The following is a 26,853-nucleotide window of genomic DNA, read 5'->3' as shown; positions in this document are numbered from 1 at the left end:
GATAAAGACGGAGCTTGATACCCTCAAGGCGGTTGGGCTTGAAAAAGAAAAGAATTCAGGTGCCGTTACAGGCCATACGATCAGTGGCCTTTCCATCAGAGGGATCAAACCCCTCACTGGCAGAGGCAGCAATATCAAAGCCAATCGAAGTCACATTACCAGGGCCGTCAAACTCCTAGAGGAAGAGGAACCTCTTGTCAATCTACCACCTTAGCGAAGATACAGTATAAACAATGAGTGTCCGATTCCCCCATCGCTGTTACCCACTACAGAGGAGGGAAGTTTTGCCAACCATCTAGAAGAGTGGTGTAGTATCACAAAACCAGCTGGTGTTAGCTATGCTGCAGAATGGTTACTGTCTACGTTTTCAACATCAGCCTCCCACGATCCCTCCAGTGAAAACAGCGTGCCACCAAATGAAAATGCTGCAGCAGGAAGTATCCACCCTCCTGCGAAAATCAGCCATCGACGAGGTTCCTGTATCGCAACGAGGTCGAGGTGTATATTCAAGATACTTCCTAGTGAGGAAGAAAGGTCAGAAATCAGAATACAGACAGATTCTAGATCTTCGGACCCTCAACAAATCCATCAAAATAGAAAAGTTTTGCAGGTTGGCCCTCCATCAAATATATCCACATCTGCAGCAGGGAGATTGGATGTGTTTGCTGGACCTGCAAGATGCATACTTTCACGTCCTGATCAGTCCACACCACAGAAAGTTCCTATGTTTTCTGGTGGGATCAACCCATTATCAGTTCAAGGTTCTTCCTTTCAGGTTGAAGTCAGCTCCTCAAGTGTTTACAAGGTGCATGGCAGTAGTGGCAGCCGCTGTACTGCGCAGAGGCATCTTTGTGTACAACTATCTCAACAACTGGCTTCTAAAGGGGCCTTCCCCCTAGAGCGTGAAGGACCATTTTCAACAATGTCTACACCTTTGTCACCAACTGGGTCTCCACGTCAGTTTTGAAAACTCCACTCAGCAACCCACGCAAAGAATCTGGGAGCAACCATAGACTTGGCATTAGGAAAAATATTTCCTTTGAGGAGAGACTATCATCTATCACATTGAAGGGCAAGCAGATTCTACACAACAGTCTGCCTTTGGTCTGTCATGTTGCCTCTCTCCAAGGGTTGATGGCATCCTGCATCTTTCTAGTCCCCAATTCCAGGCTGAGAATGTGGCCTTTGCAGCAGGATTTGGACGACGAGTGGGATCTAGGAACAGATCGGTGGGACGACAGGATATAACTATGAGAAGCATCCAGAGCATCCATTCCGTGGTGGATGCGATAGGGAAATCAGACCCCACACTCTCAATCAATGATCACGGATGCCTCCCTCCAAGGCTGGGGAGCTCACATGGGGTCTCTCCAGACTCAAGGTCAGGGCCGGACTGGGAACCAAAACCGACCCTGGCAAATTGCTCGGCTGTCCCCCCCTCCCCCACCGAGCTCTTTGCCGGGGCCGGTTTTCGGCCGATTTTGTTACAGGGCCGATTTTGCAGCTATGCTACAAAAACATCCCTGTAACAAAAAAACTTCCCCCCAGGGGCCCAAAATCCGCCCCCACCCATGCGGCGCACTGGGGGATTGCCCGGTGCCCGCTACAGCCAGTCCAGCCCTGCTCAAGGTCGATGGTCAACAAAAGAGCAGTTATACTACATCAACATGCTGGAGCTGAGAGCGGTTCATCTAGCTCTCAAGGCGCTCCTCCCTTCGATTCGGATCAACTCCAATCTAGTGCAGATGGACAATACAACTACCATGTATTATCTAAATAAACAGGGAAGAACTCGATTGAGGACCCTATCAATGGACGCCCAAGCTCTCTGGCATTGGCTCCTTGCCAGAAATCTATCAATAACAGCAATACACCTACTGGGAGAGCAAAATTCAAAAGCAGATGCTATCAGTCATCACTTTAACGACCAGCAGGACTGGGTTCTAAACGACAAAGTTGTAGAAAACATTTTCCAAGAATGGGGTCGGCCAAGCATTGACCTATTCGCAGATGACACAAACAAAAAATGCCGAGACTTTGCACGAAGTTACTACTGACCAGGGTGGAAAGGTAATGCCCTTTTTATCAGCTGGTCAGGGACATTTGTATATGCCTTTCCTCCCCTCCCACTCATACCTAAGTTTGTGACCAAGCTTTCCCACTAAGAAACGAGGATGATTCTGCTTGCTCCTGACTGGGCGAGGCACTAGTGGTACCCAGACCTACTACACCTGTCAGAATGTCCACACAGGACACCGCCATGCAGATCGGACCTGCTGTCCAAGATGAACGGGAGCATTCATCACCACAACCTTCCAAGACTGAACTTGGCAGCATGGCTCCTGAGGTCCTCCGGTATTGTCACTTAGGTCTTTCACAGGACTGCATGACCATCTTAAATGGAAACGTTTTTATTTATGGTGTGTGCAAAACAATTGTGATCCTACAGGGACAGGAGGAGGTGGTGTTACCCTACCTGCTTCATTTAGCTAAGGCAGTCTTGAAATTCTCTTCCATTAAGGTACACCTTGCTGCCATTACGGCAAATAAGCGTTCTCATTCTCAGCCTTCCTTTTTCCAATTGCAGGTAGTAAAGGACTTCTTGCAAGCCTTAAAGAAGTTCTATCCTCCTGTTCGGCCTCCTTCGCCTCCCTGGGAGCTAAACTTAATGCTATCTAAATTAATGGGTCCCCATTTGAGCCTATCCACAAAACAACCTTACAACACCTTACGTGGAAGGTAGCTTTCCTAGTGGCGATTACTTCGGCTCGCAGGGTGAGCGAGATACAAGCTCTCCGCTCAAAAGAACCGTACACAGTGTTCCATTTCAATAGAGTTGTCTTGAGAACTCACCCCTTCTTCCTTCCGAAGGTGGTGTCAGACTTCCATGTAAAGAAAAAAATGTCACATCCGATCTTTTTTCAAAATCCCTATACTCCAGCTGAGAGGGCACTCTTCTACTTAGACCTTAAAAGGGTTATAAAGTTCTACTTGGACAGGTCAAAATTGATTAGAAAATCTGATCAATTATTCATTAATTATGGTTCGATCAGAACAGGTTTTCCAGCTTCCAAACGTTCCATCTCCAGGTGGATAGTCTCATGCATCAAAATGGCTTATCAATTAGCACAAAAGCCACTTTGGTCTAGACCCAAGGCTCATTCTACTAGAGGAAAATCTACTTTCTGCTGCTTTCCTTAACAATGTACTGATTTCTGAGATATGTAAAGCAGCCACTTGGAGATCTATACATACTACTGTCTTGATTCGGATACCAGAGCAGACACTCAAGTGGGCCAGGCCTCCTTGAGGAATCTGTCCTAACACTGAATAATGCTGTTTTTTTTGTTTGGCTATTCCGTCTCATTTGCCTGCAGGCGGAGGAGGGGCTTTCTATTCTATTCAGTGCTTATGACTATTGATGAGGATCCCCTGGGAGAGAAGGATAAGTTACTTACCTGTAATCCTAGTTCTCTTCCAGGGGTATCCTCATCAAAGTCATAAGCAGCCCACCGCCTCCCCAGGCATATGAGACTCTTGTATTATTAAGCTATATCTTTGTGCCATGACCTTCGGGTCTCCGCAAAGAACAACTGACATAACTGTCAACCCTGAGGCATGATGGGAAGCTAGGGGGTCATGGCTGCCTTAAAGGCACAGTGCCAGTTTTTATGAGCAATTGCTATCATTGTCTATGCTATTGGTTTGCAATGCATCTTGTAGTCTAACAACGCTTGATCTTTTGCAGTTTTGCTTTCATGACTCTGCTCATTAAAAGGAGTTCAAGTTGTACTGGCCTTCCTGTGGTCTATATCTAGGACCTAGTTTCCATAGGAAGAACATTTTTTGTTTTGCTTATAACTTTGGCATTGTTTGATAAATCTTCATGAAATTTTCCAAACTAATTATTTGTTCATATTGTAGTGTAGTTCCTATATTCCCAATAGGCTCTGCGCATTGGAATAACATAAACGATAGTTTAGACGTAGGACTTAGGTAGACTAGGTCTCTATTGAATATGTTAGACTTAATTATGAATGCCAGCTAGCTCAGAGGTCACTAGAAACTTTCTCGAATTCACAAGAAGGGATTAGTTTCTGACAACCGCATAAACATGACAACTTTGCTCCCTCCAGAATAAGGAGTATAACTCCAGAGTCACGGAAACAATAGATAGCTATTTTACTCAGTCAATCGTGCATGCTTAGTTTCACCAGAAGTGCAGAGAAACAGAGAGACAGGCGTTTTCAATAAAAGAGGTTGTTTATGGAACAGTCTTCTTTCTAATGCAAGAGAAGTGAATTGCTACAATCGCAATACTTGTCATAAAGTAAAGTGCATACAGTAAAAGGAGTATTACAAAGTAATACTGTAAAAGCATGGTATGGTTTCTAAGCCATACGGAGTTTAAAATGGGTACAATACATACAATGATAAAATAATGACTAAACATACTCAACTGGTGCTTCTAAGATACGCCTATCCCGGTGTACCTAACCTAAGCCTAGTACATGGGAAGGAGTAAGTGAGATGTAGTTTGAGTTAAGATAGTTTCTGCCAAGAATCTGAATAAAGAATTCTCGAAGGGTCTAATCAGCTCCGTACCTTGGTTATAGAATGAAGGAGGTCTTGTATCTCTCTCTCAGGACTCGATCTCCCAGCAACCCGCAAGGGTGACAGGGAAACACTGCAGCTGGATTTCTTGGCAGGAGAAAAGACAGCGTCTCTCAGTGCGTCAGCGGGAGGGTCGGCTTCCTTCGGCACTTGCTACAGCAGGGCGTCGGGAAAGTAGATAGTCGATCTGCTCCAAACCACCGTGTGTTTTGCTAGGGCAGATGCTGGTATATTTATACCTGGAAGGTGCCGAGTTTGACGTAAGGTTGGACATAAGACGTCACTAAGAACTCGCAGTTCTTTCAGGACTCTGGGTGTTCTAGGACAAATTTATACAGAAGCAGGGGGAATTCCCGGGCTGCTGGAGGCTTGGTTTGTTTAAGAACACGTTGTACTTTCTAGGAGTCTATGGGAGTAGCCTTGCCGTATTTGGACTGCATTGGCTATGTCTTAATATGGGTATGGTTCTTATGCCTATATAAGGATATGATTTGATATAACCACATAAGGGCATAAATCGGGAATATTTAACTAGAGCCCTAGATTCATCTACAACAATATCAGCTCCTATGTTGAAAGTTTGGGGGTGATTCATCAAGGGGGGCTGAGAAAAAAGGGGGGTCCCAAAACGTGTTTTCCCCATTTAACTTTTCATAAGAAACTTTAGACAAGGCTACAGGTCGGACGGGTGAACAGAATTGCCCCAAATTTGGCAGTGAGAAGGGTCTTGACCTAGAAAGCACGTTTTTGTTTATTTGGTGTATATCCGTACAGTAGGTTTTTTAAAAATATCAACATTTACAGATATTGACATTTAGGAATTCTGCCATCTGATTGTCTGAGGCGTTACGAGCATGAGCTTGCTGCTTATTGCCTGCGAGCGTTTGCAACTAGGAAGTGTTGGCCGCCATTTTGTGATTCCATTTAAGCGAGTAAGGGGAAAAAAGGGCAAAAAAAGTAGGAAAGAGGAGGGGAGGAGCACTGTAACCTTTGTGGTGTGTTTAGGGTGTGCTATAGAGGGGGTGCGAAGCAAAGTATTCACCCCTACCGGTGTTAAACTGCTGGGCTATGGAAATTTAGTGAGGTATTACGTAGTCTCTGATGCTGGTAAGGTGAGCTGGTGTGGGACTCGGGGATTAAAGCGTTAGCCCAAATTGTGTGTCTTATGCTGTGAAGTAATGTGCCGTGGCCGCTGTACTACAACTGTTGAAGTAGTCTCAGCATGTGTTTATACCTTCTAGGATAAACTACTGACCCCTACTGGTCTGAAAGTCCTTGGGTATGGAAAATATGTGAGGTGCTGTCTAGAGTCTCATGCTGCTTAGCTGAGCTGCTGCCGGACTCGGGGATGAAAGCGTGAGTCCAAACTTGTGTCATTTGCTGTGAAGTCATGGGCTCTGGCCGCTGTGCCACATCTGTCCAAGTAGTGTGAGCATGTAGTTATAGCTACTCTGAGTCATGGGCTCTGGCCGCTGTGCCACATCTGTCCAAGTAGTGTGAGCATGTAGTTATAGCTACTCTGAGGAACTTTTGATTCTAACATTGCAACTTGTGTATGGTACTAAGGGGGTGTTATACAGGGAGTGCGAAGGTAAATTCTTAGGTATCAAATCAATTCGATATTTGTGAAGTGAAAACTACTCACTCCTACGGGTGTTATGGCGCTGGGGCGTAAGCTGAGCTGCTAAAGGAGTCGGGGTAAAGTCACTGAACTACTGACCCCTACCGGTCTGAAAGTTCTGGGTACCTAAATTAAGTGAGGTATTGCCTAGAGTATCATGCTGATAAATTGAGCTGCTGCTGGACTCAGGGATGAAACGGTTAGCTTAAACTGTGTGTGCTATGCTGTGAAGTCATGTGCTCTGGGCGCTGTGCCACACCTGTCCAACTTGTATATGGTGCTTAGGTGGTGTTGTATAGGGAGTGTGAAGGTAAATCAATACGGTATTTGTAAAGCGTAAATTTCTCTCCCCTATGAGTGAGTAGAACCGGTGATCAAAGCAAGAGCTCTGTGCTGCAAAGTGAGATTGTGTGGCCGCTGCGACACAGCTGTGTGGAGAATACATTTTAGCAAGGGTCCGGGAGTTGCTGTTACCTGGCCCTAAAATAGGGTGCCTAAGTTGCAAGTTATTAGGGTGGCTCTAAAAAGAGCCCTTTTGTTCATTAGTTGGAGCTACATATAAGTGCGGATGCACAGCTTCAACTTATTCAGGAAAACACGATTTCCCTGATCTGTGAAGTGTACTCCGTCACTTCTGTAGATATCTGCCATATCAAAACATATGTTGTTTTTTTTTTATTTTATTTTATTTTTTAAAACCTTTATTGTACAGAAAGCGCTCACAAATACGGGCCTACAACCCATCGGGCCGGCCACCACAATGAAAGAAACATATCAGGCAGTACAGAAGCTCCAAGAGGATATCACAACAATCCATACAAGAAGCAAAGGCGAAAAGCCACCGAGCAACCACCACGAACAGGATGAGAGAAGGTTGATTTTATAATAGAAGAAAGGGTGTCGCAGAATAATGGCAAGCCGTAAAGTCCAGAGGGCCATGGTGGGCCGCGAGCAAGCAGAAATATCGAACACAGGAAAAGTAAAATAGAACAGTCACATTTTGGTAAAGGCAGAACGTGAGTCCCACCACAATAAGCAATTGCAACCGCTGCCCAGCGCCCTCCCACCACTACGAGAACACACAATAATACACAAAACTAAAATTAAGCTTACAAAACAAAGAGCCCTCTGTTACAACAACCCGGGGAAGGAAAGAAAAAAGGGGGGGAAAGGGGAAAAAAGGGGGGGAAAGAACATAGGAAAAAAAGGGGGGAGAAGTAAGAACGCAGCATCACTGCACGCGCCCCAAGGCTAACGAAGCACTCAAGAATAGACCGGCATATGGAACTAGTGGTAACAGGAGGAATGAATGCGTAGTAAACCGTGACGGCAGGAATACCAGAAGGCCCATGCTAGCAAAAAACACCCCAGGGGGCCCCATGCCGACACCGCGTCTCGAAAAAGGGGATACACAAGAGCCATAGAACCAAAAAGAATAAGGGGAAAACACAATACGACAGACCGACCCCCCCCCACCCCGCACATCCCACCCTGCACCCCTGCAGAAGGCTATAGCCTACCCCCCGGCAGCGTGCCTGTCGCCCTAATCAGAACCCGAAATATAGAAAAGATAAAAGTAAGAAAGAACCACAAAGACAAAAAGAAGAAGGGAAAACAGGGAAGTAACAACGGGAGAGGAGCCATATAATCAAAACCCCATCAGCTCCCACCTCCCCGTCCGAAAATATTCAGAGCCCACGGGAAGATAGTAAGCACAAGGATAAACTCCAGGAACATGAAGGAGAATCGAACATAGTCATACAGTTACAAACGGATCATCCGACCATGCCGCAAGATAATAGTCCATCGAGGCAAGTTCATCTCAACCCTGTCCTTGTTTATCCCAAGCTGTAGTCGTCCAACGCACAAGGAACCAGATCATGTGGAACAGGAGGTGAATAACAGGGAGTCCGATCGGCAATCCACACAAGTCATATCGATTGCGACCCGGATGAACAGGATAGGACGGCAACCACATCAGGCAATGCAGGCACAGTTCCGGCGACAATATGAGGAAAGCCGATCCGGCGGAGCAATCACAGGATCTTCGTTCGGCCATTCGAGGCAAAAAAGGAAAGGGAGATCCAACGAGGCCGGTCCGGACGGGACCCGGCCGGCGGACCCCCTGCACAGGGGGAAGCACAGGATGAAGGAGGGCAGCAGACATCCGTACACCCACACCGACGACAGCCGCCGGGCCCACAACCTCCAGGAAAGTTCCAGCAGCACACAACAGAGATGAAGCCGCACCCACCAAGGGGGGCCCAGCAGGCCCGGCAAAATGATCCTCCTCCAGGTCAATGATAGGTGCGGCCATGGGAGCACCCCAGGAGCGCAGGGCGGCGAGGATGTCGCCAAGCGTAGGCTCACCTTTACGGTATTCAGCAAACGTGCCATGCGGCGGACCAGCGTCGCCAGTCTCGGCCAGGCCGAGAGACATGGGGCCGGCCGCCATTTTAGAAGCCCGGCGGGCCGTGGCAAACTCCGACCCCCGTCCGGACACCAGCGGGGCAAACAGGATACAGCCGACCACCAGCAGAGGCACCACCAGAGCAGGAAGGGGGGCCACCAGAAGAAGGCGGGTCGCCGGCTCCCCACACGCCACCGGCTCCGTTCTCCGAGTCCGGGCGGAGGGACTCAAAATGGCCGGACCGGAGAACAAAGGGGAGACGAGCCACATACACGGTCAACCCCGTCCATGGAAGGCAGCGCCCCAACACCAGGCCGCAGGACCGTCGGACCAGGCCCGGATAGCCGTCACCGGTCTAATTGCACATTGGCCTCACCGACCGAACCCACACCGCCACCAAGGGCCGGCCACAGCGCACCGTCCCGCCCGGGCGCCGCCAAGGAGTGTCAGGCCCGCTCGCTCCGGAGGCCCCGAAGCAGACAAGGGCGCAGCTCAGGATCCGCGGCACCCAGGAACAAACGGATCAAACGGTAAGTGCCTGTGAAATGTCGTAGTTCCATAGTCTATCAAAGAATACTTCCCGGGGCAGGATAAAACACAGGATAGACGTTCCAGACAGGAAAGCGAACGGAGCCGAGCTAAAACGCGGCCATCTCGGACGCGAGCTTGGCTCCTCCCCAAAAACATATGTTGTTGTTGTAAATGGACCCCAATTTGTGATCTAAGAGGTATGCAGACACAGCTTATTGACTTTCTTCCTAGATTTTTCATTTCAAGGACAAAATTGTTTTGACCATTTCCACTTCTGTCTTTGGCATATATTGGAATATACAAAGACAGTTTGAGGCAAAAGTAACATCAATTGTCCAAAGGTGTTACATGTTTTAACTAAAGGCAACAATTGGTGCCACTTCAATCCTCTCTGTGCAAACCATTTAATGTTCACATTTTGTAAACCTAAGTCTTAGTCAATACGTCTCTGTTCTACATACCTCTTGCACCAGAAAACATAGCTATGTCCTGTGATCCACACTAGTATTCTGAAGGTATGGCTGAAAGGTATGGAAAGATATCTTTAGCTAATGCAGTTCCTTCATAGAATAAGACATATGTTTAAAGATGGGGAACTAGTTTTTTTTACATACAAAACGATACCTGATTGGGAGATGAAAAACATTGTTTTTAAAAGTAGCGTGGACATTCGTTTTGTGGAAAAGCATGTTTGTGATTGGTTCAGAAAAAGCAGTTTGAACGTGGAGTACATATTATAGAATAAAATTTGCTCAACTCAACCACCCCTGTTTTTTGCATTTGGAAGGCACTGTTCAAACTTAAAACAATTGTGAACTTTTAACCTGCACGTGCCATTAAATGTTCGAGAAAATGTTACAAAAAAATATCATTAGGATTAAAAAAATTGATGAACTTTTAACCTGCACGTGTTGTAGAATGTTCTAGAAAGTGTGTTGAATGAATACGTTGCACTGCTGACTTCGATGTGTCGTTGAATATGAAAAAAAACTGTTTATATTGAACATTAAGAAGAAACTAGTAGAGAGAAGTTTTGAAACGTAAAAGAATCAAGTAAGTATTCTAATTTGTTCTTTACTTGTATTTATGTATGGAGGAACAAAATTATAGAAACAACACAAGCAAGAGGAAGAAGCAGAGAGTGGGGGACAGGAGGAGATGGGCACAATGGCACCCATGTACAATGAAGTACAGCTCAAGTATTGGCAAAGAATGGCCAAAATGAACCACACCAACAAGGAGCATAAGTCACACAACCAGGCAACATCACACCACTGTACGAGCATAGAAGTGAAAACCACGCTGTATTCATACAGGATGTGTACAAAGGCCGGTCGTGGGTGTTGTGGGATGTCTGCGACTGTGGTCATCATGGATGAGGTGCCCAGCACGTGGCACATGGGCGGGTTCACTGTGTGTTACGTTGCCAAACATCAGCTCCTCCCTCCCACAAGCCCCCACACTTTTGTACGGTGCGCTATTGTATACCGTGCAGTCGTACAGCACAGCATTGTAATGCCAATTCCGGAATGTCCTGCGGCATTCGAACTACACCATGAGAGTGCCGGCCGACAATCTGTGAATCACAGCTTGTAAGACAAAAAAGCAAGATAAGATTGTGTGTTATGTGCCCATCAAAGGAGAGAGAGAGAGAGAAAGAAAGAAAAAAGAGTGAGAGAGAGGAAACATAGAAAAAGAGAGAAAGAGTGAGAGAGAGGAAGACAGAGAGAAAGACAGAAAGACTGAGAGAGAGAGGAAGAGAGAGATAAAGAGAGAAAGAGTGTGAGAGAGAAAAAGGAAGAGATGGAGAGGGAGAGAGAGTGCCAACACTGTGGACAAAACCCTCACAGCTCACCTTTCCACCACCGGTGTGTCTTCAACCACATGCCGGGACATACTGCAGCCCTCAAGCTCACTCATCTGAAACAGTAATGGTAGAGTACATACAACTGCACATGCCTTCATCGCTGTCCCAACTCCTGCGAACCCAGGCTGCTGCACCCCATCCACTCCTGCCGCCCAGAGGTGTCTGCCCACCCCTGTGCACCCAGGCTGCCTCACAGCAACCACTCCCACCACCCAGAGGTGACTGCCCGCTGCTGTGCAAACAAGCCTCTCTGCTCACCTTCTGCCACCGTTGTGTGTCCAAGAGGGCCCACCACATGCGGAAGCAACCTTCCCAGCCATCACTTGGTTCCGCAGCACAGGCCCCCAGCACATCCTGCTGCACTGTGCCGAGGAGTCATGTCTGTACAGCCAGCCAGCTGCCTTTGGCGTACATGTGGACCAGCCAAGCTCACCATTCAAATCGGGTCTTGGTTGCCAGGATGGTGTATCGAGGCCAACCATCATCGCAGGCTGCACACCCGCTCAGGTCTGGTGGCACTAACTCAGTGGAACTCAAGTCATCGCCTCATGGCGGGAGGCCTGTCTCGGGCAAAGGGCCTCGGCTTTCACCAACTCTGAATACTTCATGTCATGGGAGAGAATGGAAATGGCCTCCAGCACGTGCGCCCAACCCTTTTTATTGGCAGGGTCGCATGTTCTGTGACGCCTGTGCTGCATGGGTGTGGTGTGGGTGTAAACCAGCCATGAAGGAGTGGCTGTGGCATGCTGACAACTGTGATCAGCTGATCACTACAGGGAAGACCTGGGACAAGTAGCGTTGTTGTTCCACCCTGTAAGCATAAGCTGAGTGGGCTGGCCTGGCGTATTACAGTCCTGCGTGAGGCTGTGAACAATGACTCTGGAGCTCTGGGCGTGGTTCTATCCTGGGCTGTATGAGGAATCAACTGATGCGGGTGTCTCTGTTGTAGTGTTGCCGCCACCCGGGCCGCAGGCGCCAATGTGTCAGCCAGTGATCCAGTCCCACAACATGGCCAACATGGAAGGTAGGGGGAATCACTGACCCTACATTCATCCATACTTACACACATGAAAGATCGTGGACATGACATATCCGTGTGGATATGAATGTTTATTGCACATTCAGTGGAGTGTTGCAGCTGTAGCAATGCAGGGCCATGCAAAGCCCACATTTCGGTTTTTGGCACATGGTAGGCAGCCAATTAGAGACAAGCTCATGCTCGGGGGTTAGGCTCCACCAACATATGTACTTATCCAATCACTCAGCCAATTCCCAACCACTTATAAATTCGCTATACACTCTACTTGCAGTACTCTAATGATCCAGTCTCTACCTATGTACTTATAAAATGACCCAGATAAAGTTACATAACTGAAGTCTTCCCCACTGCCAGAGGTTACATGGCTCCATGCGCTGTCCACAGCACAATGTAATAAGGTAGGGCCCAGGGGCAGCTTCATGCTTACATAATAAACATACGGAAACAGTTAGATAGATAGTGGAACTGGGTACGGGCACGTCCGCTCGGCCCCTTTTTATTACCAGGGTCAGATGTCTAGTGATGTCTGTGCTGGATGCCTGTGGGGTGAGTGTAAGTCAGCCCTCGGGGAATGGTTAGTGCTGGTAACAAGTACAACATTAATTATCGGACCACACACACAGATTCAATCATAAAGGGTCTACGACTTGTGCTGCACTAAGGTAGGGGCAACAGATGTAAAATAATATACAAATGATTCTATCGTAAAGGGTCCATGACTTCTGGTGTTCTGAGATAGGGGCAGCAGATCTGAAATCATACACAAAAGATTCTATCATAAAGGGTCCATGAGTTGTGCACTGAGGTAAGGGCATCAGAAGTATTTAGCATGTGCACAGCCAGCGATGATGCGTGGTCCGGGGGGGCTGCACTGGTAGCAATGTCTGCTGCCTACTGGACTGCGTCATCTGCAATAGCAACTCAATCTGAATTGTGAGCCCTACTTTCCGCAGTGTAGATCGAAAGCAGTAGTCAGCTCAGAAATCGAGGAATGCTTTTTGTCACTTCCTCTTGACAAAATCTGAGGACATAGGGCCCGATGTAGGTGGCAAATACTGGTCGGAAACGGCCGAATTCGGCCATTTCCGACCGGTATTTGGCATCTTGAGATGTAGGGGGCCAGATTTTACAGATTCTGTAAATTTACCGAATCGGTAAATTTACAGAATCTGTAAAATACCGATTCGGTATTTTTACCGATTCGGTACCTTCCAGATGTAGGTGGGACTCTTCTGAGTCCCAAAGGCCCTAAAAGATTCGGATTTTACAACCCAATCCAATTGGGTGTTAAAATACCGAATTCAGGTGTGCACCCTTGCCAAATTCGGTATTTACCGATTCTGTAATTACAGAATCGGTATTGCCCATTGATTCCTATGGGTTTCAAGGCCCATAGGAATCAATGGGCAATATCGATTCGGTATTTACAGATTCGGTAAATACCGAATCTTAACGATTCGGTATTTACAGAATCTGTAATACCTACATCTCCCCCCTTCATATTTACCGACTCTTAAATACCGAATCGGTAAAATTTGGTATTTAAGAGTCGGTAAATATGAATTACCTACATCTGGCCCATAGAGTACAATTCTCTCTGCAATTAATAAATCAAGACTGAATTCAAATTGTGAGCTCTGCTGACCACAGTGTGAGCATATGGAACAACAGATGAAATATGTATGGACTACATTATCGAAATATGTAGGTTTCAGGGACCTTGTAGTTAGTTCCCTACTGGACTCTGAAATTAATGAAACAAGACTGAATTTGAATAGTGAGCCCTACTGACTGCAGTGTAGGCGGGAGGCAGCGGTCAGCAAAGGCCCACAGCCACGTGGCATTGAATTGAGCTGCACAGATTGGGAGCATTTGGTATTCTTAACCGATTGCATTCTCTTACACAATTTGCATTGGTACTAATCTTGAATTGTGAGCCCTGCTGACCGCAGTGGAGGCCGGAGGCAGCGGCCAGGAAGGGCCTACAGCCACGGGGCGTAGACTTGAGCTGCACATAGTTAGTGGTACCTGGAGCACTCAGCGTGTGCTCAGCCAGTGATGATGCGTGGTCCGGGCGACCGCACTGGTAGCAATGTCTGTTGACTACTGGACTGCATCATCTGCAATCGCGACTCGATCTGAATTGTGAGCCCTGCTGTCTGCAGTGTACATCAAAGGCAGTAGTCTGTACAGACATAACTCTGCAGTGCTGTGTCGCTGTGTTTGCAAGGGCCTGTGTCAAGGAGTCACGGCGGTGACCTTGTGGCAGGGTGAGGGCTGCCGCTCTGGCAGACGCATTGGCCTTCTCAGAAGTCAACCACACCCAGAGCCCTGGCCTATTTATTCACACTCCTACGCTGGAGTGGCGTACGTTGGATCAGCCCACTCCACTTCCGCTTCCGCTTACGGGGGGTGACTCAGCTACATGACCGAACTCTTCCCCACTGCCTGAGGTAACATGGTTGCGTCAACTGTCCACAACACTACAAGCAACAGCAGTATATGTACTCATGGAAAGGTCTGTGATCTGCATAGTGAGGTCTGCCACATCACCGCTACACTTGGCATTGTGTGCATTGTTATTGATGGGTGACTTGCGTCCTTCACACATAGCAGTGGCCCTAATTCTCTCGTGCTTGGACTACTGCAACAGCCTCCTTGCCGGAGCAAATAAAATCATAATAAACAATTGCAAGTGGTTCAAAATGCGGCAGCACGCCTTGTCCTGGGGCTTCCACGCAGATCGTCTGCACCAGCGACGCTTAAAGCTCTGCATTGGCTTCCGATTCATTAAAGAATCCTTTTTAAAATTCTTTTAATCACTTATAGAGCCATGCGTAATCTAGGACCTAAGTATCTTTCTGCAAGATTCTCCCCATATACCACCACCAGGACTCTTAGGTCATCCACAGCCAACCTCCTGAAACATCCCACCTTCAGACGGATAACAAAAGGAGGGAAAACTGTTGCCGTCCTGGGGTCCAACGCCTGGAACACACTTCCAATCAACTTAAGATTACAGAAAACTGAATCCCAATTTAGGACGGCATTGAAGACATGGATATACAACATTTCTGATGTCTGCTGCCTTGCACTAATCTAACCGGAACACAAGCTGGTATGTCATAGGACCCTCTCTCATGGTCTATTCCTCAGTGCCAGGATACTCATTGCGGAGTGACAGTTTGCGCTTAAGAAATGCCAATTTACATTACATTACATTACTTGGTGGCCACATCTCCCAACATTCAGCTATTGTATGGCTGAGGGGCCATGCGGTTTTGGTAAGATCCTGTGTCCTGGTAGTAGTGGGGGGAGGTCCTGGGGTTGGTGGCGGTGGGTGTTGTGGCTTCCCTGGGTGTCGGAGATGCATGATCAGTAGCTCTATGACATGTGTTGGTCTTCAGATGGTGTTCTGAACTGGGCTCCCTTTCATTCTGTAGGTAGTCGTCCTGCTTTACACCAATAAAAGGCAGCTGTTAAGTTTTTACTGCTAACGCGGCTTTTCACCTGTTTTTGGAGTGCATCGCAGATTTGGCTGGCCGTTGAAAATATCGGGAAGTGGTGGTTTCATGTTATTTTTGCACAGGAACGCCTACTCTGCATATCATTAGCGTTAGTTGTCTCTCTCCTTTGTGGCAATGATTTTTGCGGACGCTATACTGGAAAACTTGCAATATTGGCAGTTTTCACCAGGTTGAGAATGGGATGATAATTTAAAATTACTGAAAAAAACATAGGTTTAATGAACATTATAATTAGAAATTAGCCATTTAAAAAATCTTTGAAATTCACAAAAAAACATAGGTTTCAGGGATGTTATAGTTAGAAATTAGCATTTAAAAAAACCTTAGACATTCACTGAAAAAAACACAGGTTTCAAGGACGTTATAGTTAGTTGGACATTTCTGTCAAACAAAACCTGAATTTCTGCTGTTATAGTTAGTGGAGGTAACTATAACTTGCGCCCCCGCAATACACTGCTGATGACGTCACATATTACATCACTCATGACATGGCCAATAACACTTTCTCACATACGCAATTATTCGCACACCACCTAACTTATTCATACAGATACTAACACATACTTATGGCCAGATGTAGGTGGCCCAATACCGGTCGGTAACGGCCGAAATTACTGAATTACCGACCGGTATTAGGTTATTGAGATGTAGGTGGCTACATTTCAGATTCAATAATTTACCGAATCGTAATTTAAGGAATCGGTAAATGACCAATTCCTTAAAATACCGAATTGGTAAATTATCGAATCTGAAATGTAGAGAGCACTCAAATGAGTGCATCGCATGGTTAAGGATTCGGTATTTACCACCAAATAAAAGTTGGTGGTAAATATCGAAAACCTTTGAAAAAGCAAATTTGTGCTTTTTCAAAAGTGCCATGTGGCAGACATACATGCACTTAGGGCATGTATGTGTGCCACATGTGCACCCATGCACTATTCAGGGGTGCAACAGGGTGTTAATATGACACCCTGTCACGTTAGAATGTGTTCCCCCATTACCGAATCGGTATTTACCGATTCGGTAATTCCCATTCATTTAGGAATGAATAGGAATTACCGATTCCGTATTTACCGCATCGGTAATTACCGAATATTACCGATTCGGTAAACTTTACCGGATACTTACCTACATACCATTTACCGATTCTGAAATACCAAATCGGTAAAATTGGGTATTTTAGAATCGGTAAATGGAACTTACCTACAGCTGGCCCTTACTCTCTTATACAATCACTGACACAAGCACACACTCACTCACATACAGTCATTTATGTAGTCCAACACTCACACATACTGCCTTTCACATATGTAGTTACTCACACATGTGCCACTGAGACATCTAAACACTCACCACTACACCCATAAACACACTCACTCACCCATACAGCCTTTCACAGACACACTCTTGAACCCATACACCCAGTGAATCACCTACTCACACATCTATGCACAAAGTCACATAACTCTTACCTTCTCACTCAGACACTCAGACAATCAATCAATAACCCATATAGACACTCATTTAGCTACTCATCACCAACCCATGCAGCTGCTTACACACCAACTGAGACTGATACAGGCATTCACACAGTTTAGTCACTAACCCAGGCATTCAGTAAGACACGTTTAATCACTTATACAGCCAGTCACGCACCTACTAAATCATCCATACAGTAACGCATACACCCACTCATTCTTCAATACACCTTGGCATATATATATATATATATATATATATATATATATATATATATATATATATATATATATATATAAAACATATTTAAACTTTTTAGAATCATTCAGTCACTGGATGATGGCGTCAGTGATGTCATTTGAGATGTCATCAGTGATGTCACTGACCATGTCATGAGTGATGTAATATGTGACATCATCATCAGTGCATTGCGGGGGCGCAAGTTATGGTTACCTCAACTAACTATATCTACCGAATTTCTCTGATTTTGTACAACTGAAATGTCCAACTAACTATAACGTCCCTGAAACGTGTGAATATATAAATATATATATATATATGTATATATATTTTCACTGAAAAAACCATAGGTTTTAGGGGTGGTATAGTTAGCTGGACATTTCACTCGTACAAAACCATTGAAATTCTTCCGTTATAGTTAGTTCTGCTAACTATAACTCGCGCGCCCGCAATCCACTGCTGATGATGTCACATATTACCTCATTCATGATATGGTCAGTGACATCACTGATGACATCACTGGGCAACCCAGTCCCAGGGGCTGGGGGGGCCTGAGAGCACCCCACCTAATTTCAAGAAGCCCTTGGGGTGGTGGTCCCCAGGGCACGGGCGGCCTGAGAGCCCCCACCTAATTACAAGAAGGCCTGGGGGTGGCGGTCCCTGGGGCTGGGAGCCCCCACACAATTAAAAGAAGCCCCGGGGGTGGTAATCCCTGGAGCTGGGGGGGCCTGAGAGCCCCCTGCACACAATTAAAAAAAGCCCTGGGGGTGGTGGTCCCTGGGGCTGAGGTGCCTGGGAGCCCCCGACACACTTAAAAGAAGCCCTGGGGGGTGGCGGTCCCCGGGACTGGGGGGGCAGAGAGCCCCCTGCACACAATTAAAAAAAGCCCCAGGGGTGGCAGTCCCCGGGGCCCCTCTGGGCCCCCTTTACATAAGTATTGCCCCCGGGATTAGGCCCCCCGGGGGCCAATTACCAAAGAAGCGCTTCAGTTTTTTTATTTATCGGCAAGGTCCACGCATCCTGCGTGGATTTTGGCGATTTTCTTTTAATAAAAAATATATTTTTGGGGGCCTTGGGGCCCTTGTGGGACCCCCTGAACAGGTCTAGGGGTCAGGGAGTTTCTACCCTGCCCCCTTTTTGCGTTTTGTGTGTTTTTTATTTAGGTTTCTTGTGCTTCGATTCTACCAAGGCACAAGATGGCTGCCAACACTTCCTGGTTTGGAGTGTTGACAGCAAATTAGCATACAGCTCGTGCTCGGCAGGTTGCACGGATCCTGCGCGGCCATAGATATATATGTCCTTTGCATTGTGGTTTTCACAGGAACTTCTGAACGTATTTACACCATTTAAGCAAAAGGCACAATGGACTACCTCTTTGCAGACATGTTCCAGGGATCCTGCACATACGCTGAGATAGTATACTTTTAATTGGTTCAAGGCATAGAATTAGGTGTTGCAGCCCAGTAACCCTTCTAAAGCAGACTCTTATTTATTGTGACTAGTATTAAATCTCTAACCAAGTCACAGCCTACGTAACAGTCATTCTAGCAATAAAAGACCGTAAGTTGAGTATTAGACATCCATACATTGGGGCAGATTTACAAGCCCCGTGCGTTACCACTACGTCACATTTTGTGACTTACTGGTGGCGAAGGGGGCTCCTCCATATTTACAATTTGCGTGACTTTTCCTCTCCTTGTAAATATGGCCCCTTCACGTGCAGCACTGTGCATGAAAGGGGGTGTCCATGGGTGTTGCGGTGGGTGTTCCCACGCAACACCCATGGAACAAGCACGTCTCCAGATGTATGAGAAATCGTAACTCTAGAGATGCGTGTGAATGCTACGCCACCCTAGATGCATTCCACAGCATGCATTAAAAGAGGAAAAAGCCTCTTGTGATTGTTTTTGTGCAGGAAGGTGCCTCTTCCGGCACAAAAGCAATCTCCCCACGACGCAGGCATCCTTGCACCATGGTACAAGGGTGCCTGCGCCGGCGTATGGCTGCAGTTTGTGTGCCAGCGCAGGGGAAGCACAGAGATGCAACATATACTTGAAAATATGTTGCATCTCTGTGCTTTCCAAACTAACACAGCACGGCACAGTAAAATGACTTTCTGCACCGCGCTGCATTACTTTGTTGTAAATCTGCCTGGCAGTCTTTTAATTAACAATATAGCATATGGAATTGAATATGAGTGCTTTCTCTAATCAGATGTCTTAAATTCGGTTTTCCTAACATATTAGTAAGATGGGGATACGTGTGAAGATCGTGGGGGTACAAGGGATGTAACCATGAAAATATTTATTTTTGATCAAGGGCATCAAATGCAAATTTTAGGAATACTCAAAAACAGTAAACTTTGGGGGAAGCCGTAATGTTTTTCAATTGATGTGCTATATATAAAGAAGAACACCTAAGTTACACCTAAAGAGACTTGGCCTAAGTGAGATGAAATGCGAGGTGACATCCACCAATCAATGCAAAAATCACAGGGTTGATGAAGAAAAGCGTAGTGGAAAAGTGGTTTATTGAGAAGAAAAAATATAACTAAAATAAAATGAACATTTTATAATTGTCTACACTTCAGCAAGCCTGGGTTACAAAATATGGACAAAGCACATGCCTATGGTAGGAAAATAAGGGGTAAGTCAGCTTTATTTTTGAATATCATACATTTCCCTTGTATATTTGTAGCCGGTGTTAAATTACACATACGTAGCTAATGTATAAGCTGAAATGTATGTTTACACGTTAAGAGTCCACTTCGCAGGCTTGTCTTGTACACACTCAATACACCACTAGCTATTACAAAATCATGGTGGAGTTAAATGCATGGTATGTAACGCCATAATTGTGAAAGGATTAGTGGTGAGCAGTCCTACATCAAAAATGGTAAACAAATCCATTCTGTACACTGAACTATTTAGGAAGTTGCATTAAACTGATGTACGCACATTAGCCTTCAGTTAGGCTTGATTTTATGGAGATGTGAGGTCTTTACCTGAATAGCTCCTGTCGTCTAAATGATCTGTGTAATCTCTTAAACTGTGTATGAGGGTTCGTTTTCCTGCACTGCTTTAAATGCCAGGAAATACCTTTCTGTTTACTGTTAGCTATGCACTACAGGTATTTCTAAACAGTGCTGTTTAAACAGTGCATCAAGCTTTATGCTGGAGTAGACACACTTAGGGCACTCCTGTCCTTATGCTTATGTTCCTGGTTACTTTTGAAAATGGTTGCTGCAGTCTCTTCTGTTTGACTTCTAATGGTATGTCTGCATTATTTTTCAGGAACCAATTATAAAATCGAATTTTCATTGAACAATGTGTTAGCACAAACTAGAAACTTTGATCCGAAAACCTCAGCAGTACCAACAGCAGCAGCAACATCATCAACAGCATCAACGACAACAAAGAAAACCATAGCAATACCTATCGCCGACGCGTCCAGTTCTGCCTCAGGAGTCAGAAGTGGTCTTACCTTCCAGGTGTTGGCCCTTGTCTTTGGATTGTGGCTAAGAACATTCTGAAGGTGTGTGACATTTCTTTTCAGGTATATGTTGCGTGAAAACTATAAAATCAAAAAAACTGTAAAATCAAAAATTAGCCTGTTGCATATTTTGCCACTTACTGTAGCAGATATTAAGAACTAAGCAGTGGATGAACAGATGATGAAAGAGTCTAAAATACATTTTCGTGCTAGATTTTTAGTTTTTTTAAATGTATTCCAAAATGCATTTTTTTTAAATTATTCTGCTGTTTTGCTGATGTGAGTGATGACTTTTGGGTTTGGGAAGTTATATACATTATCAGACCAAACAGAGCAAACACTATTTGTTCCCTGCTAAGATTTTGTATCAGTGTACAGCACGAACTTAACTAGCGTTATGTTACTTTTGCTTTGTTTACATAAGAAATGAAGGTAAACATTTTCAGCTTTTCAGATCGGACTTTGAGGCAAAACCAGTTCTTGCATTTAAAGAAGAATTAAGCTAGATATAGCGTGGCTCATTGGAAAGGTGCACTTAAAGGGGCCTATTACGATTGTGGTTTTTCTGCATCCTCGGGGCCGGCGGAATCCACCGTCGGCCCGGAGGATGCGAAAAAACCGCAGCGGACCCACCAAAGACCCACCGCCACATTAGGATGGCTGGTGGGTCCTGGTTTCCGTCCGCAGCTTTTCCGCCGCGGTTGGCTTACAACCGCGGCGGAAAAGCTCTAATATGGTGGCGGTGTCTCTCAGACACCGTCCGCCATATTAGGATGGGCTGTAAAAAATGCTTTTCCGCGGCGGGTTTTTTGCCGTGGAAAAGCATGTGTAACTTCACTGCGGGGGCCCGTTGCGGGCCCCCTGGGTGATGGGGGGGTGGGAGGTGCACATGGGGGGTACCTATGGTACCCCCCTGCATTTGTATGCAGAAATCGGCAGGCACCATAAATGCAATGTATGCATTTTTACTATTGCGGCGGATGCAGCTTGAAGCAGCACCCACCGCAATGGTAAAAATAGAGGATGTGACCGCCAGGGTGGCGGTCACATCCTAATTGCACAGGAGGGAACTCCGCAAGCAATGCGGAGGTTCCCTCCTACTCTATAATGGCGGACGGACTCAGGTCCGTCCGCCATCATAATCGGCCCCCAAATCTGATCCTTCTAGGTTGCAACTTCCACCAAAATACAAGGTTGACAATTCAGTTCCTTCACAAAAAACTGAAAATTGAAATGGGTTATGTTCTGGAAACATTTCCAGAGCGATATTTTAAGTAGTGTACTAGTGCTAGTTCTAGAGGGTAAGCAGACATATAATTAACCCTGGAGGATTCACCCTAATGTATTTTTGTCTAATTTTTTTCAAGAGTATGGTTATTGACCAGGTACTCAACAGGACAGTACCTGTGATTACCTATACTTGACGTGCACATAAATTGATATTTATGTGTTTTATTATACACCAAACCATTACACATCAACCGAGATATTGGTTATTTGCATTAACAGAGCAACCACACCCATCGAGCACTTTCTGTTGTTAGATTTGAAGTGACTTTTTGGAATAAGATCTGGCACTGTCTTATGACAGTATCATGATACAAGGATCTGACATAAGTACAAATGTAGCTATGCTCCTTTAAGGAAAAATGGCCCACTGTACAAAACATTTATACAAATACAAATCTTGTGATTCAAAAAATCTTGGCTTTTCAACCACAAAAATTGATGTTGTAGTACTTAAAAATGAATTGTGAGTTGACCATGACTTTTTCTGGCAATCTTTTCAATATAACACACAACATGTAATGGGAGGAATGCTTTCACATCTGACAGTTTCTCAGGGTAGCAATTCTACTCATCCTTCTCTTGCCCATATGCAAATCAGCCTTGGTCCTGTTCTAATAAGAACAGTCCAAGCCAGACTGGCAAGGCAGGTCCTCTCTCTGAACTGGAACAGAAGCAAACGAAGATCCGTTTCGGCCTAATTGGCCTTCTTTCTGACGGGTGCAGCTTCATTCCAGTGGCACAGGAAGCACAGAACCAATGCTTTGAAATAGCCTTGGACAATTATGGCGGCATTCGAACACACAAAAAATGATGGGATAGCATTCAAACCCATCATTATTTTTCTATCTACTCACAAAACACATGTGTACTCTTATACAATTCATGCCAGCCCCATCAGCAGACAAATTAAACTAATCACTTTCATTTTTCACTAAGAAAATTCAAACTATTTATTTAAAATTACACCATCTCACAAACTATTTCATCCAGAAACACTAAATACATGTAACACATTTGAGCATTTAACATTTCTTTTTTTTTTTTTAAAGATTTTTATTGTTAGCAGGCTGAAGAGGAGAACGAAAAATACAAAAAGAAGAGTAATAGCAATACATAAAACACAATACATATATATAATGGCCATCATACATAACAGATGTAGCAATTTCATGTTAGCAATCTCCAAAATATAATAACAGCTGTCAAATAATACAGTTTTTCAGAGATATCATATCAGCGTTCTATAAAAGTACCCCAGTTTTTTTCATAATTTTTCATTGCTTTTGTACCCCTAATATTTGCTAAAGCAAACTCCATTGAGTGTATTTCGGTTACCAGTGTCCACCAGTCCCAAATTGTTGGTGTTTCTGGGCTGATCCAAGCTCTTGCCACCGTTAGTTTAGCACAGGACATTAGTATTGTAATCAAGGCGGCATGTGGAAGTGGATCTATATATATATCTAATAGAACTGATGCTGCTGTTAGAGCTGGTATCTGTATCTGCTTCATATGCAAAAAATGTTCAACTTCGCACCAAAAAAATTTCAGATTTGGGCATGAGAACAGCATATGTGTCAGGTCTGCCGCCTCCATAGAACATTTAGGGCACTTCGTGCGATCACTTTAAATGTTGTTATGAGACCATTTAGAGATTTTTTCGGGGGTATAATATAACATGCATGTTGTTCTAAATTGTTGAAGTCTTAAGCTGGATGATCTTGCTCGTTTGTTAATATTCATTAAAGAGTTTGTTATCTGTGTGGAGGTTATATTTAATCCCAGTATTCTGCTCCATTTGTCAGCCAGTATGCTGCAATCGTTAGGTTTAATAGCGATAAGAGTACTGTATGTCTCGCTTATAACAGATTTGTTTTTTGATGAGTATAAACAAGTCCAGATGTCAGATTCTGGAGGTTCTGGGACTTCAAAGATTTGTTTTTTATTGATCAGGAAATCGTGTATCTGTAGGAATTTGTATCTCATATTTTCAGGTAAGTTGTATAATTGTTTAAGAGTGTCGAATTCCATAAAACCCTGTGCATTATATAAGTCCCCTAAGGTTTTAATACCTAGTCTAGACCATCGGTGGCCAGTGTTATCATTAAAAATATTTGGTAGGCCTGGGTTTCCCCATAGTGATAAGTTCGAGTGGAAAAAGTTAGTGTCACAGAAGGATAGGATATTGCCCCATATCTTTGTTATATCTCTGGCTGTCTTAAATTTGACTCTCTTATAGTAGTTGGGATCGTTCGTTCTAAATAAGAATAGATTTGAATCAGATTTTAACATAAAAGAGTGAAAAAATAAAGCCCTTCCTTCATTGAGTAATGAGCGTAGCCGATTAGTAAAGGCGGACCAGAAATATAATTTAAAGTCGGGAAAATTGAGCCCACCATCGGATGTGTCTTTTTTCATAAAGTTCATTGATCTTCTCGCCTTTTTATAACCCCATATAAAGCTGCTGAATATTCCATCCAACTTCTTAAAGAATTGATTATTTAGTGCTAATGGTATAGATCGGAATAAGTATATAAACTTAGGTAATACCTTCATTTTAATCAAATTTATTCTGCCAATTATATTGAGGGGTAGCCTGTGCCATTTCTTTAGCTGTAGTCTAGTAGTTTTGATTAATTCATCGTAATTTATTTTATTAATGTCTTGTATATTAGCTGTTATTTTTATTCCCAAATAAGTGGCTATTTTGCGTATCTCAGGCATCGCCACAGGAGGGGCATAGTTAACTATTATTTGTGTTTTTTGTAAGTTTAATTTATAACCCGCCACTTTGCCATATTCCTCAGCTTCTAAAATTATTCCTTTTTGAGCCTCTACTACATCTTCCGTGTAAACCGCTATGTCGTCAGCATATGCTGTTATTTTTAATTCTTGGTGTCCTGATTTAAACGGTATAATCTGAGTTTGGGATTGAAGAGCCAACAAAAAAGGTTCTAAAGAAAGTGCAAATAAAAGAGGTGAGAGAGGGCAGCCTTGTCTAGTTCCTCTTAAAATCCTGAAGTCTGAAGATACCAACCCCCCATAGCTGGTAAATGCAGTTGGTTTATCATATAGTGCTTTGATACATTTCAGAAATTCCCCGCCAAACCTTAATTTAGATAGTACGCACCAGAGAAAATCCCATCCCACTCGGTCGAAAGCTTTCTCAGCATCTAGCAAAATCATACCGAGTGGGGTGGAGTTGGTCTCCGCAGCGTCAAATGCTGTTATGGCCGTGTTTACGTGTATGGTAGTGTCTCTCCCAGTAATGAAGCCATGTTGCTGCGGATGGATAATCATGGGCATGATGGGGGCCAGTCTTAGAGCTAGGATTTTTGCAAAGATTTTTGCATCTGTGTTTATCAACGAAATTGGGCGATAAGACCCTCTCTCCTCTTTTGGTTTGTCCTTCTTCAGAAAAAATATTATTTTAGCCCTATTCCAGGATTGTGGTGTTTTCCCTTCTAGGCCTACATGTTGAATTACTTTTAGCAAGGATTGTTCAAGCTCTTTTAAGCATATTTTGTATATTTCTAAGGGTATAGTATCTTCCCCTGCTGCTTTTCCTGAGGGTAATAGGGCGATGGCTTGATGAAGTTCTAACATAGTTATCTCATCAGACAGTGAGTCTATTTCAGTGATATTTTGAGTGTCTATGAGATATTTTTCAGTATATTTTTGTATGTCGTCTAAGCTGGGGGTTATTTCTGGAGTATATAGATTCTTATAGTAGTCAGCGAATTGTTCTAGTATGTCTTGGGGTTTATTGTATATTTTGTTCCCTCTCCCCCGAATGTTAGTGATTGTAGCACCTGCTCTGTCTTCCGCTGTTTTATACGCTAGAATTTTCCCAATTTTATCCCCGCCTTCATATTCATTTATTTTAAATTTATGTAGGCTGTTGACGCTCTTTTTAATAAATTTAGACTTTGCTTCATTCTTCAGTGTCGTAAGTTTAAGCCCTATTTCTGTGCTTGATGTCGAGTTGGCCTGAAGGGATGATGACAAAAGTTCTTCTTGGGCAATTATCTTTGACGTCAAAGTCTCATTCTTTTTTTTAATTTCTATATTCTGTCTAATCACATAAGTTTGAGTATAGCCTCTAATGCTGGCTTTACAAGCATCCCAAATTATTGCCGGTGATGCTGTATTTGAGTTTATATTTATGAATTCTGTAAGATGTAGTTTTAACTGTGTTATGTATTCTGTGTCTGATATTAGGTGTCTTGGAAAGGAAAAAGGCCTAGAAGTGGCTCTGTGCTCTGTTGTTTTAAATGATAAAATTATAGCGTTGTGGTCGGAGGAGATGCGTGGGCGTAAGATCATAGAGCTTGTGTTCAACAGGTTATCACTTATAAATGCCATGTCAATCCTTGAGCATAGTTTATGGGGTGCCGAGTAATATGTATATCCTGGCTTGCTAGCATATAAGTATCTCCATGCATCTTTTAAGTTATGTATATAGCACATATCCAGTATAGAAGCCCTTGTTTTGTGCATTCTTTGATGTCCCCCAGATCTGGTAGTGTCTATTCTATAATCCATGATACAGTTGAAGTCTCCCATAACAATAAGTTCTCCCTCCCAGTCTAAAAGTTTGATGTTTAATTCGTCAAAGACAGTAGGCTCATCTACATTACTTCCATAAACCACACACAAAACATAGTAAGCATTCTCCAACCGTATCTGAGCAATTGCCCATCTGCCGTTTTTGTCGCAAGAAGTTTGTATTGTCTCAGCCTTAAA

General features: G+C 44.3%; 1 protein-coding gene across 1 annotated transcript in view; it reads left to right on the top strand.

Moving 5' to 3' along the window:
- The window catches only part of LOC144827999 (fibrocystin-L-like), a 1,093,512-nt gene that overhangs the window by 1,049,927 nt on the left and 16,732 nt on the right, over positions 1-26,853 (top strand). Inside the window, exon 80 of the mRNA XM_078686146.1 lies at positions 20,622-20,862. Within this exon, the coding sequence (XP_078542272.1) occupies positions 20,622-20,860 (239 nt within the window). The 3' untranslated portion in view covers positions 20,861-20,862. The remainder of the gene's footprint in view (positions 1-20,621; positions 20,863-26,853) is intronic.

This window comes from Lissotriton helveticus, chromosome 4_1, assembly GCF_964261635.1.
Source record: "Lissotriton helveticus chromosome 4_1, aLisHel1.1, whole genome shotgun sequence".
Lineage (NCBI taxonomy): Eukaryota > Metazoa > Chordata > Amphibia > Caudata > Salamandridae > Lissotriton > Lissotriton helveticus.
The sequence above is the reverse complement of the archived record's forward strand: the minus strand, read 5'-3'. Positions and strand labels throughout refer to the sequence as shown.